At 45.3% G+C, this 13,747-nt stretch overlaps 1 protein-coding gene across 2 annotated transcripts; it reads right to left on the bottom strand.

Annotated features, from left to right (window-relative positions):
* Nucleotides 1-8,092: 8,092 nt before the first annotated feature.
* On the bottom strand, nucleotides 8,093-12,504 carry LOC127343846 (dynamin-related protein 5A). 2 transcript variants are annotated; one of them, XM_051370040.1, is made up of 8 exons: nucleotides 12,019-12,504; nucleotides 11,710-11,901; nucleotides 11,402-11,608; nucleotides 10,849-11,277; nucleotides 10,526-10,753; nucleotides 10,254-10,449; nucleotides 9,118-9,775; nucleotides 8,093-8,580 (listed from the first exon to the last, which is right to left on the bottom strand). In XM_051370040.1, exons 1-8 carry the CDS (start codon nucleotides 12,391-12,393, stop codon nucleotides 8,394-8,396), a joined length of 2,472 nt encoding a protein of 823 aa, XP_051226000.1. In that variant the 5' UTR covers nucleotides 12,394-12,504; the 3' UTR covers nucleotides 8,093-8,393. The 2 variants fall into 2 exon arrangements, with proteins under 2 accessions (XP_051226000.1, XP_051225999.1); XM_051370039.1 differs by having other exon boundaries at nucleotides 11,710-12,504.
* Between the last annotated feature and the right edge of the window lie 1,243 nt (nucleotides 12,505-13,747).

Raw genomic sequence — 13,747 nt, 5'->3', positions numbered from 1 at the left:
GAGCATGCAAGATCATAAACAACACATAGATAGATTGATAATCAACATAGCATAGTATTCATTATTCATCAGATCCCAACAAACGCACATGTAGCTTTACAGATAGATGATCTTGATCATGATAGGCAGCTCACAAGATCTAACAATGATAGCACAATGAGGAGAAGACGACCATCTAGCTACTGCTATGGACCCATAGTCCAGGGGTGAACTACTCACACATCAATCCGGAGGCGACCATGGCGGTGTAGAGTCCTCCGGGAGATGATTCCCCTCTCCGGCAGGGTGCCGGAGGCGATCTCCTGAATCCCCCGAGATGGGATTGGCGGCGGCGGCGTCTCTGGAAGGTTTTCTGTATCGTGGCTATCGGTACTGGGGCTATTATCGACAAAGGCTTAAGTAGGCGAAAGGGTAGGTCAGGGGGCCTCACGGGGGCCCCACACCACAGGGCCGCGCGGCCAGCACCTGGGCCGCGCCGCCCTAGTGTGGCGGCGCCCCGTGGCCCCACTTTGTATCTCCTCCGGTGTTCTGGAAGCTTCGTGGAAAAATAGGCCCCTGGGCGTTGATTTCGTCCAATTCCGAGAATATTTCCTTACTAGGATTTCTGAAACCAAAAACAGCAGAAAACATCAACTGGCTCTTCGGCATCTCGTTAATGTTAGTGCCGGAAAATGCATAATAATGACATATAATGTGTATAAAACATGTGAGTACCATCATAAAAGTAGCATGGAACATAAGAAATTATAGATACGTTCGAGACGTATCAGTAGCAACGAGGGGATAAACGAGACTAACCCTTGAAGAGTTCCAAAGCCTACGAGATTAGATCTCGTTGTTGCAGAAGATGATCACTTGCCACTTTCAAAACCGCGTAGAAGATCTTGACGGTGCCACAATCGGGCAGCACCTCCGTACTCGGTCACACTTACGGTGTTGATGAAGACGTCCTTCTCCCCGTTCCAGCGGGCAGCGGAAGTAGTAGATCCTCCTCAGAATCCCGGCAGCACGACGGCGTGGTGGCGGTGGTGGTGGAGAACTCCGGCAGGGCTTCGCCTATGCGCTGCGGGAGTAGTATGTGGGGGAGGGGTGCTAGGGTTTGGGAGAGAGGGAGGTAGGGGCGCCGGCCAGGGGCCCCCTATGGGTGGTGCGGCCAAGTCATAGGGCTTCCCCCTCCCACTCCTCCTCATTATATAGGTGGAACCACAAGGGTTTTCCCAAAGTCTTCGAATAAGACCCCAACAGAAAAACTGCCTTATGAACGAAACCTAGTTGGGTTGGGACTCTCCCCTTTCCCCCCTTGCTTGGCCGGACAAGGAGGTGGAGTCCACCATGGACTCCACCCTCCCACTTGGTGGGCAAGTTAGGATTGGTGGAGTCCAACAGGGACTCCACCTTCCATAGTGATTTATTCCGGATAATTCTAGAAACCACCTTCCATAAATTCACCGGATCATTTTCCAAACTTGGAAAGTGACTTCCTATATATGAATCTTATTCTCCGGACCATTCCGGAACTCCTCGTGATGTCCTGGATCCCATCCAAGACTCCGAACAAAACTTCGAACTCCATTCCATATTCCATATCTACTTAAACGACATCAAACCTTAAGTGTGTCACCCTACGGTTCGCGAACTATGCAGACATGGTTGAGACCTCTCTCCGACCAATAACCAATAGCGAGATCTGGAGATCCATAATGGCTCCCACATATTCAACGATGACTTAGTGATCGAATGAACCATTTACATACGATACCGATTTCCTTTGTCACGCGATATTTTACTTGTCCGAGGTTTTAATCATCGGTATCTCTATACCTCGTTCAACCTCGTCTCCTGACAAGTACTCTTTACTCGTACCGTGGTATGTGGTCTCTTATGAACCATTCATATGCTTGCAAGCTAATTAGACGACATTCCACCGAGAGGGCCTAGAGTATATCTATCCGTCATCGGGATGGACAAATCCCACTGTTGATCCATATGCCTCAACTCATACTTTCCGAATACCTAATCCCACCTTTATAACCACCCATTTACGCAGTGGCGTTTGATGTAATCAAAGTACCCTTCCGGCATAAGTGATTTATATGATCTCATGGTCGAAAGGACTAGGTAACTATGTATCGAAAGCTAGCTAATAGAACTTAATAACGTGATCATATGCTACGCTAAATGGGGTGTGTCCATTACATCATTCATATAATGACATAACCTTGTTTATTAATAACATCCAATGTTCATGATCATGAAACTATGATCATCTATTAATCAACAAGCTAGTTATACAAGAGGCTTACTAGGGACTCCTTGTTGTTTACATAACACACATGTATCAATGTTTCGGTTAATACAATTATAGCATGGTATGTAAACATTATCATAAACACAAAGATATATAATTACCATTTATTATTGCCTCTTGCGCATATCTCCAACAGCCTCCATAGCCACCAATGCCTCACATAGAAGTCACCCCTCCCATAAAACTCATTCCTCCATAGCCACCAATGCCTCACATAGAAGTCAACCCTCTCATGAAACTCATTCCCCCATGCTGCCAATGCCTCCTTACGCCCCGTAACCACCCATTGGTGCTCCCATGCCGCCCATGCTTCCATAGCCTCCAATGCTTCCATAGGTGATCATCCGTTTTTGAGCCAATACTTGATGTCGCATGAGGTTGATGTACTCATTTTGCTTGTCATCTAGGTTGGATGTGTCCATGAAAAAAAGATATTCCTCTCATACTCCACGTCCACGAGTCGTTGATTTTCTTCCATGGCAACCTTCTTCTCCTCCAATGCCACCCCCCTCTCCTCCGTCGCGGCCCTCCTTTGGTCGGCCTCCGATTTTTTATCCCTAGACAACCTCCTCTCCTCCGTCGCTTCCTTTATTTCTTGCACAATAGCTTCCATAACGTTCTTGAGATCACCATCCCCGGTCTTCTTTCCATTTTTCTCTTGTTTCTTTTCTATGGGTCTTTTTATTCTTGCAACCGAGTTAGGAGTTTCTTCACTTGATGATTCATCTTCTAGTCCAATGACATCATCCACATGTGCCTTCATTGCGTTCTTTGTCACTTCCAATCCATTGTGGTCCTTCCACTTCTCTTTACTTTTTAGCTCGGCCCAACAATGGTGCAACTTCGGTTGTCCTTTGAACAAATTTTGAGCAATGTTCATCTACATTAAAAAAATGAGAGAACAAATAAGACATCTAAAGCAATTACGTATGCACATGAAACAAAACAAATATTGACAAAACAGTTGAACTTACCCTATCTTTATCATTAGTGCCACTTGGGTTCATATTATCAACCGCCGTCAACAGCCCCGACCACTTTGAACAATCGGTATTTATAGTGGACCAAGAGAACGAAGAGATCTGTAGGTGCATTCACATCCTCTATTGAAATTTTTGTCATGCATCTCCTTGATTATAACCCACTGTGTATCTTGTGTTTAGTCCGTTTCGGTAGGCAGATCCAAGCCCACCTTGCACCATGATCTACAAAGTAAAACATCTTTGATGAGGACATCCCTACCTCACTACTACCTCCGTCATTGCAGACTAAAGATGATCCTGCTGTGAAGCTCAAGTCCAATGAAGTTAGGATTGGACCAATAACACGAGCTCGTGTGAAGCTACTCAAACAACAGGTGAACTTGTTCCTAAACGATACTTTGATTGATGAGAACTTTATACTGCCTAAGTGCTATTACTTATGTATGATCAGGTATGAGGAGGGAGCAAGCATCGCACGAGGAGGAGAGGAGCAGCTGGACCAGAAGATGGACGTGAAGCTGGACATGGAGCTGGACATGAAGACATCCCATGGACGCGCTAGGGAGGAGCGGGAGGAATGCGCGAGAGGGGAAGCTGAAGTTCAGGCCGGTGCCAGATCCGGTCCGACCGGCCGTACCGCCGGACCATCCGGTCCCAGGCCCGTTCCGACCGGATCCTGCGCCGGGTCCACCCGGTTTTCAACTGGGTTTTCGACCTGTGCCATCCGGGCGATGTCCAGTAAGCCAGAAACGTCGCCCGGTCACCACCCGGCGCCAGGCCCGGTTTGAACCGGACCGGCTGGTCCCAGACCCGGTCGACCAGCCTCCCGACCGGCCGACTCCGAGTCTGTCTCGACCAGATCTGTTCTGGGTCGGTTATTTTCGTACTTTTTTGACCTGAGGTCGTCCTGAACTCCTATATAAGTGCCCAGGACTCCCTCCTAGCTGCTTCAGACCACTTTTAAGATAAACCCTAGTTCTTAGTTGTTTGCTCTGCAAAACTTTTGAATTCCCTACACCATATTGCTTGATATTGTGTAGATCGTGAAAAAGTCTTGTGTGATCTGCTGTTCCATTGGGAATTAGAAGGTTGCAACTTACCGCTTTGTGGTTGGCGGCTACGTGCGCAAGTGTGTGGAGTTGCGAATATCATGCAGGGTTGAGAGCTGTTGCATTGGCGACAGGGACCAATCTAGAGATTTCGTTGCGTCATACAAGTTATCATCCACTACATCGTCGTGTTCCTCCGTTGCTATCACCCCGTGATCATCATCACCACCGTTGCTTACTGAGAAGATCGGGCCACCCCTTATCAATCTTCCTCCATGGTGTAGTTGAGAGATCTTCCTTTCGGTGCATGGACCAAACCCTTAACGCGCGCTGGTTTTTACCACGCCTGCTGGAGAGCCGATTTCCAATTCCCGCGCCAATAAGAAGTCATTTTTAGCGCGTCTAGGCTTTTTTGGGCGCATGTTGGAAATGCTCTTAGCTTTCCCCCACAGATATACCATGTCATGTGTGTCAGCTCTGCATACTATGTGTGGTGCATACTATGTGTGGCGAGGGAACATGGAGATGCTAGCTATCCGAATTTACCAACTACTCCGTACGACTTCACGACCCAAATTAAGTGGAACGATTCAACGATTCTGCTAGGTAGAATCTAAAATTTTAGGACTCTAAAAGTTAAGATCTTACGATTTACAATCCTATCGTAGAGGTTCCGATCCGATTCAAAATAACGATTCTGATAATATTCTCCATATCTTTGCTACTCCATCTCAGGGAAAACAATATGTCCAGCAGATTTGCTTCTTTATATCCATCTGATGGCCGGATCCTATATCTCCTCATAGTTTCATGTATGACAGTGTATTTTCAGCTTCGCAATTGTATGCCCGTCGAATTGCGTGTTCTAGCTAGTTTAACCAAAACACCGACTAATGGAATAAACTAATCAATTATATTCAACACCTCCTCTTATGTTAGGCTGGTGGGTATTTTTTAGATCTCCAATGTGCCTTAGACGTGTATCATTGGAATAATATTTAGCACCCGTCCTCACATCTAGGCCGGTGAGTCATTTTTAGACCTCGCACGAGTCTTAGACGTGTATCCTTGGATTTTTTTTAAATATTGCGTTGGCTAAGATTTGAACCCAGGAACTTGTAGCTCTGATACCATGAAAAATTGTAAGCTCTAGCTACTTCAATCAAAAAACGATCTAATGGAAGAGACTAGGCAATTATGTTCAACACACCCTAGATTACGTATGTAAGAGGGATCCCGTAAAAAAATCCACTTCTAGTTCATTTTGTGATCTCTCGTTTTAATTTTGGTTTCAAAATCGAAACTAGAAGTGAGATCTTGATGGCATCCAGCTTGACACCTCACCTTTGATGGGTGAATTGTCCTTAGCTCCACAAGTTATAGTCCACACAACTCACAAGTGGGCGATTAATTTTGTCCAATCCATGGTGGTTCTGGTGAAAGCGTCATTAGCGCTGCCATTTCGTGTTTGGACTCATTAACTCTTCTTTGACCCGCAAACTTAATAAGTGTGTGCTTAATTCTCGACCAATTCCACATCTTCTACTGACCATGACACACGGCCCGTCGTTCCGCAGTGTAGACCGCGCTCGCTATCACATTTAGATCGCCCTACACGCTTCCCATGTTCAATTGTACTCCTAATCTTTCAGATAGAGAGATCTACCACACGACTGTGAACTCATTCCCTCACAAGTCACAACAGCCACGCAAACCTGTAGTGTACAGTCGTTTTCGTTCTTGACGAAGACCGGTGTACAGTAGTAGACTAACGCGCACAGGTCGTTGTTCCTCGATGACCTCACCTAGCTAGTGTCCCCAACATCAAGATGCAATCCATCAGCTGATCTACTCACTCCCCTGGTCCTTCGGTTCCACGAGACCATGATTCCAGCTTCGCAAAGACGCACAGCATTGCATCTACCAATTCTCCATCCACGGACCACACAAGTGGATGACGAGATGCCCATCAGCTGGTGCCTCCCAAGTGTTGGAGCAACTCCCCTTGTCTTCTAGCTACGCCCACTCTCTTTCGCTCGATCCACTCCACTCCACGGCTGGAGTCCAAGGTGCAAATCACAGAATCTAATACTGACTATGAGATATTAGCATAAAAAATATGCGTATATGAGTCTAAACCTTTGCACCAAGTATACGATCAAAATAAGAGCCGAGGCGGTGAGGCCCTAGGGTAGAGCATGGGCGGGCACCTGAATTGTTGTGTCCATTGCCTGAACGTACGGTGGAGGCTACAGGAGTTACATGACTCGCTACCATCCATCGACTGACCGAGCAGATAGACGGTTGGGAGGAAGAAACGAAGAAAACACAATCTTTTTTCAACAATGCTACACTTACGGAATTAGTTTACGGACTAATCTTACGGAGAGGACGTGGGATCGTGCGATTGGAGAAAACAAGCGCGGCAGTTCTAGCCAAATCCTCCCGATCAAATCTGTAGCTCACACGTCAGCCCGTGACAAAATTTCCGTAGGAGTCCGTCCGTAGAAGTAGCATTATTGATCTTTTTTTGTAGAGCCACGAAGAAGAAGCCATTTGTTTTGGTGATGGCATGGCCCGATGTCGTGCAAGACATTCCCTTGGAAACGTTACGCAAGGATTGTTTGCTTGTTGCCTCGGGTGCTTGTTGTTTGGCCGATCTGCAACTTCCTACTCATTCCGTCCATAAAAAGATATCTCAACTTTGTCTAAGTTTGCATTAAAGTTGAGACATCTTTTCTGTAGACAAAGGTAGTATATATAAACTGATTCAAAGAGTATATTTGAAAAAGGATAATAAAGGAGAAATGACGGACATAGATACATCCATGCACAAACCAAGTTATTCTTCCTCCGTTCCATACTAATTGACGCTGATTTTGTACAACTCTCTGCACTAAATCAGCGTCAATTATTATGTCATGGAGGGAGTATTAATTATAAATCAACCAAGCAGTTGCGTGCTTGAGATTCACAAGTTGCCGAACCTTTTAACCGAGCCAACTAGGGATGTCATTGTTACCAAAGGGAACCAGAATACACTCTACATGTTTTGGTGTTTGGCCGCTCTGCAACTTGCTACTACATGAATTGATTCAAACAGTTCATTTGAAAAAGGATGATGCGAGGAGAAATGACGGACGTAGAGTACATCCATGAACAAACCAAGTTATTAATTAGTATATAAATCAACAAAAAGCAGTCGCGTGCTTGAGATTCACAAGTCACCGAACTTTTCAACTGAGACAACTAGGCATGACACTCTACATGTTTGTCGAAAATGAACTGCTAGAAAGCAACAGCGTCTAACACTCAATTATTACTCGAGAGAATACTAGAACTATGGCAGAAAACATGCTTAAGTTACAAGGAAATCCAGTTGTTAAATAAAGAGGAAAATGGGAAGCATGTAAGATAACTGGGAAAGAAAGCAGAAGATATTGCCTGATCTCAGCCATCATGCAGGTGGCAGTTGAAAGTATGACCAGAAAGATACAGGGAGGGTGTCATCAAACTACAACCAACAACAGCCTACTGTATTTATTGGGTGCACATCTGACTCGTGACCAAATCTGTTGAATTGGTTCAGTACTGCATTCATACGCAACTACGCAACTAGTATCTCATAGTTAAACCTTAAAAGAGAAGCAGTCCAACCAGACCACATGCTGAGTAAGAAAAATGGATATACGAATTGTGATGTATCTTAAAATCATATGAATACATGTTATGCAGGAGTTGGGCACAACTGATGAGATTCGACATCATCACATAATTCACATTCAAATCATCTCCAAGTTGCAAATTTGTAACCGAGTTTATAAGCCCCAATATCTGACAGGGATAATGTCAATGTTGAACAAATGCTAAGTGGTACACAGCTTGTCAATAAGTAACTTTGACATACAAACAACAGAAAGAATAGCTTGCGATAAGGTACAGAAGCATGAGGGGTAAGGAGGATTTGCAACGGTAATAAAACAACAACATTGTAGGGATACCCCTGAAGCTCATGAATACATGCCGGTGGAAGAATTACCAGAAGGATCTCAATTACAGAGTCCGCGAGATGTTCTTGAACTCACTCAAACAGGACAGCAAAATCTTTTGACGCTTCAGCAGAGACTGGCGCTCGTTCTGGATGGAATCAACTGCGCCAGGAGACACAAACATGTCCATGAACTTGTCGTCATTTACAGCAAACAGCTCAAATCCAAGCGCTAGAAACAACCTTTCACGGCTGCCATGCATCAATAGAGCAAAAGATTAGAAAATAATCAAAGCATCACACATACTTAGGAGACATATTTGATGCCAACTAGCAAATCTGTAATTCAACATGCACTGGCAGCAAATGTACACTAAGTCCATATCTATCACTGAATTAATAGTAGTGATTCAGATGGTTATTCTTGAGATCAAACTTAGTTATTTAGACTGTTCAGTGAGTTTTCCTAATCTAGTTACAAACGTTAAAAGAACAGACAAGTTTCCAGTCCCTGACTAAGTGGATGCCATCAGTTGGTTAAACACATCAATTACAATTTGCATGCAAAGTACATGTAAATTTAGACTGCTCGTTGAGTTTTTGCTAATCTAGTTACAAACAATAAAATAACAGAGAAGTTTTTAGCCCCTGACTACTAAGCGGGTCTGTGGATGTGATCAGTTGGTTGAAGACATCAATTACAATATACATGTAATGGTACACTTTCAGATTATACTAGCAGGAAAAGGAATGCATGTGTTATGAGTATAGTATAGCTATAGATCTTACCATGGTGTTAAGAATCCAGAGTTCAACGCAGAGGGAACATTCCTTTCAATCAGGACTTCACGCATTTTGGAAAAATACTGCGCAGATATTGAGCATATACTGGAATACGATGACCCTGCTTTTGAGACCAGATCATCAGCACCAACAGTAATATTGTTATGGTGATTCCTGTTTGCATATGCTGCCATCCTTGCATGTCTTTTCCTTGCACCGCCATCATTCATGTTTCCGTTGTCTTTCTTCTTACCACCATGCATATCACCTGGCAGATCAGGAGAAGGCGTCTCAGGAACTGTCAGCTGGCTTTCTCTCAGAATGTCCTTCGACTCATTTGCTTTAGCAGGCGGTGTCATATGCTGCTGATCTTTTGGTGGTACATTCTCCTGGCCTTCCTCTAGTGCAGATCCACTGTCTGATAGGTCAAACGATGCAACTCCATTGAACTGGTTAAACCTGTGAAGGGTGTTTGCTACAGACCCAGCACCACCAAGAAAGTCGCTCTCATAACAAATATGGGAGTAGGGGCTCGTAACTGAATCAAGGTGGTGGCGTACTATCTGCTTGCATTGCTTGGACAAATCCTTGACGAACTTATAATAGGAGCACCGGAGAGCAGCAAGGAAGCCAACATATCCATCCATATTTTCAACATTTTGATCTGCTAGGCAAAAGCGTGAAAGTATGAGAACAGTTTAGCAAATTGATCATGTACTCAAAGGACTTGTTAGAGTACGCAATGGCTCTAGCTGTAATTCCAGTGAAATGATGAAAATAATAAGTGGACAAAAGATAAAACTGAAGCTATGGTATCTTAATTTTAATTCTTAAGGCCTTCAGAAAGTAAGATACATGTATACAATGATCCATAGTAACATCAATATAAAGAGTAGGTCACCAGTAAATGGCACTAATGATTGACAGTTTACATTTGGAGTGGGGGGCAGTGATCAACACCAATAGCAAAACTCCAAATACATGTGTGCAAAATTAAGGAATGCAGACACTTAATGACCCACATTTGAGACATGCTACTAGCAGTTCCCTGTCTTAAAAACACTATGAAAATAATAACTGGATTGCTAAATATGGCTACAAGGAAGATGAAACCCAGCACAAAATAAAATTCCAATGCTTACATTTTGAATCATCATTGCGGCTGCGCTCCATTGCAAGGTCAAATAGGCTTTGCAGGACAAATGCAAGCCGATCACACGCAGTTTCTGTGAGAGGAGCAAGCCACGACCGTGCAGCTGCACGTGCTATCTCAGCAGCTGCCTCAGTCACCCCACTGCTCCCACCTCTTCCAGCATGGGCAAGCAATATGTTTGCAACCTAATGACATCAATATCGAAATTTCAGCCAACTTCCTTAAAATTTTGTACCTACAAAGCTGCAAACTTAACTGTACCTTCTCCCTTGACACCTGTGGGCACTCAATCGAGTATGTTGCACAACGGAATTCATGCATTGCCCTCTCAAAAGCTGCACCGCCATACAGCTTAAGAGTGGAGTTGGGAGGTTTTACAGGAACACTGATGCCAGGCCAGCTGCCAATACCACTGTGCATTTGTTCCTCTTCAGTAGTTTTACCCCATAGCTCTGGGGCTGGATCAGCTGCTCCATCAAGTAATGCGCGCTTTCATAGAGAAATATGGTGCCAGTTAGTTCTAGTACTACAATATTTCTCAACAGAATTAGAATGCAAAGATAGATTGTGTCTTGTCAGCATACCAAATGAGTGCAAATAGAAGCAGCATGAAGCATAGCTGATCTCCTCAGCTGAGAGACATCAGAGGTTGCTTGCAGCTTGGAGTCCAGTCTGGATAGATCAATCGAGACATCACAGCATCTCTGCTCTAACAATGCCAGGGTGGCTGGAGCAGCTTCTTTGTACCTCTTCTGAAGCTCGGACTCCAGGTACTTCCTGAGGCGACTGAACCCGATGTATGGACCATACTTCTCTTCATTGAAACCCCCTTTCACGCCATCACGCAAGTGCTTCAACACATCAATATCTACCTGGCATATTTGCCGCCTGAACTCCTCATTGGAGACCGTTCCTCGGTCCTTCGGAAGAGCCACAAAGAATGGGTGGATGTTGTCACCAAGGTAACCGCTCGCACTCAAGTAGCTGTCCACCTCCCATTTTTCAGTAAATTCCTAGAAATGAGAAAAACCATCGACAATGTTATTAGACAGGGTACCAATTCAGTTTCGCAGTTCACAAAGAAGATGCTACTGGGGCTTATAACAATGTGCTGATTGTTCTGCAGGCATTTCATACCTTGAGTCGGTTGTCAAACTTGGAGATGACTATCATGGTGCGCCTGAAAGAGGGGTCGATCTCTCTGATTGCATCCAGCCAGAGCGAGGAGCACCACTCGACGCTGCTCTGCTGGAGGAAGAGAATGAGGCGGTGGGGCGGGCTGGCTAGCGTCTTCACCATCGAGAGGATCTCCTGAGGCGTCCTCTCCGGCTCACCTTTCTTAGACTACAGCAAACAACAGTCGAACAATTCCGTCAGACAGCTGACTAAACAACTGGTACTACTCTGTGCTGAGATGCAGGAGTGAGGAATTCGCGTGTGCGTACCTTGAGCACGAAGCCTGGGGTGTCGATGATGGTGAGGTTGGGGCAGTGCGCGTACTCGGCCCGCATGACGATGGGCTTGGGCGAGACGGCGGCCTGGATGGTCCGGAGGTGCGACTCGGTGCGCTGCTTGATGAGGTCGGCGATGGCCGAGGACAGGACCATCGGGTGGCCGTACTCCTCCGAGTCCTCCTCCTGTGACGCGTTGCGCAAATCAACACTAGATTCAGCCACTCGCTCGCGAGTCGCTAGAACCCGATCTGAGCGAGGAGGAAGGGGGAAAACCCTAGGAGGAAGAGCGGGGGCACGAACCTGGAAGCGGCATCGGGGCTCGAGGGCGGCGGGGTCGTGGACCATCTGGAGGACGAGGGGGCGGCGGGTGCCCATCTCGACCTCGCGGACGTTGAAGCGGAAGCCGAGGAGCGCCTCGAGGAGCGAGCTCTTGCCGTCGGACTGGCCCCCGATGGCCACTATCTCCGGAATCGGGAGCTTCTCCCCGAACGCCACCGCCGCCGCCTGCAGCCGGTTGTAGGCCTCGAACCGCGCCTTGGTGTCCGAGGTCGCGGCTGCGGCGGCGGCCGTGGCCGCGTCAGGGGCCGGGCCGGCGCGGCGCGCGGACGGGGAGGGAGTCGCCTTGGGGTTCGGCGTCCTGCCCGCCGCCGGTGACAGCAGGGCGTTGGTGGCCATGGGTGGGGGCGGAGCCAGTGTGGTGGTGTGGCACCGGAGAAGACCGGATTCGAATTTGAAATGCGTCCGCCGGAGAGGGAGAGCGGTGTGGGAAAAGGGTTACAGGACAGGATTGCGGGGAAACCCTATACACCGACCAGGTCGGTGCCTACCAGGCACCGCACACCCTGGTCGGATATTGGGCCTGGCCCATTTTAACCTTTTGTTTCTTTTTTTTTCCGTTTTCTGTTTCTGTTTCTGTTTTTTATTTTTTATTTTTTTGGTTTTCTTTTTTGTTTCCTTTTGTTTTCTGTTTATTTTTATTTCTGTTCAAAACCGAAAAGTTCAAATTTGAAAATAGTTTAAATTTGAAAACGTTTAAATTTGAAAAGTGTTCAAAACAAAAAATGTTCAAAGCTAAAAAATTTTCGTATCCAAAAAATGTTCATAATCGAAAAATGTTCAAATTTCAAATATGTTCATTTTTGAAAAAATGTTTAAATTTTGGGAAAAACGAATTTTTGAAAAAATGTTCATTCTAAAAAATGTTCAAATTTTGAAAAATGATCAATCTAAAAAATATTCAAATTTTGGAAAAAAGATATTCTAAAAATTAATTTTTTCGAAAAAATTATATTAAAAAGACAAAAAAAATTAAACTTTCGGATTAAAAAACGGATTAAAAAAATTCTTCTTTTAAAAAAAAGGAAAATATGTAAACAGAAAAAAGAAATAAAATAAGAAAAATAGAAATGACCTTACCTGATGGGCCGGCCCACTAGACAACCGTCGGGTCGGGGGTGTGCGGCACCGCGTCCGCACCGACCCGGTCGGTGTATAGGAGGCCCCGGATTGCGAGCCGTTTGGGATTTGGGGGATCGTGATATTTATGCAAGAGATGGGCCGGTGTCGATCTGAGTTTTCTTCTTTTCTTTCCTTGCTAGGATCGCGCTGAGATTTACGGCCCGGCCCGGCCCACCCATCCAGCTTGTCGAGGAAGGAACCGCAAAGCAATATACCTCTGCTCTGACAATTTCTTTTCCACGACGCAAACAAAAAGGCGGCAAGCTAATTTGGACAAACTCATTTAGAACTGTGCAGGCTATATTTGGTATACAGGCCATATTTGGTATACAGGTTATATTTGCGCAGTTCATCTTCCACTTCCTCGCTCCTAGTCTTCAGATACGATTTTTTCGATAAAGAGGTTTCAGACATATGATGGTAGCTCCACTGATCGCATAAACCGAAAGCACAATCATACTGTACATTTCTACTGAAGTGAAATTGCGGATCACAAACCTCAGACAAAAGCCATTGATCTCATTACATTTCTACTGAAGTGATTTGACGGGGATTAAATCCATTAGATCTT

The sequence above is a fragment of the Lolium perenne genome, chromosome 3 (genome assembly GCF_019359855.2).
Source record: "Lolium perenne isolate Kyuss_39 chromosome 3, Kyuss_2.0, whole genome shotgun sequence".
Lineage (NCBI taxonomy): Eukaryota > Viridiplantae > Streptophyta > Magnoliopsida > Poales > Poaceae > Lolium > Lolium perenne.
Note: the sequence above shows the minus strand (reverse complement) of the source record. Positions and strands in the feature narration are given on the sequence as shown.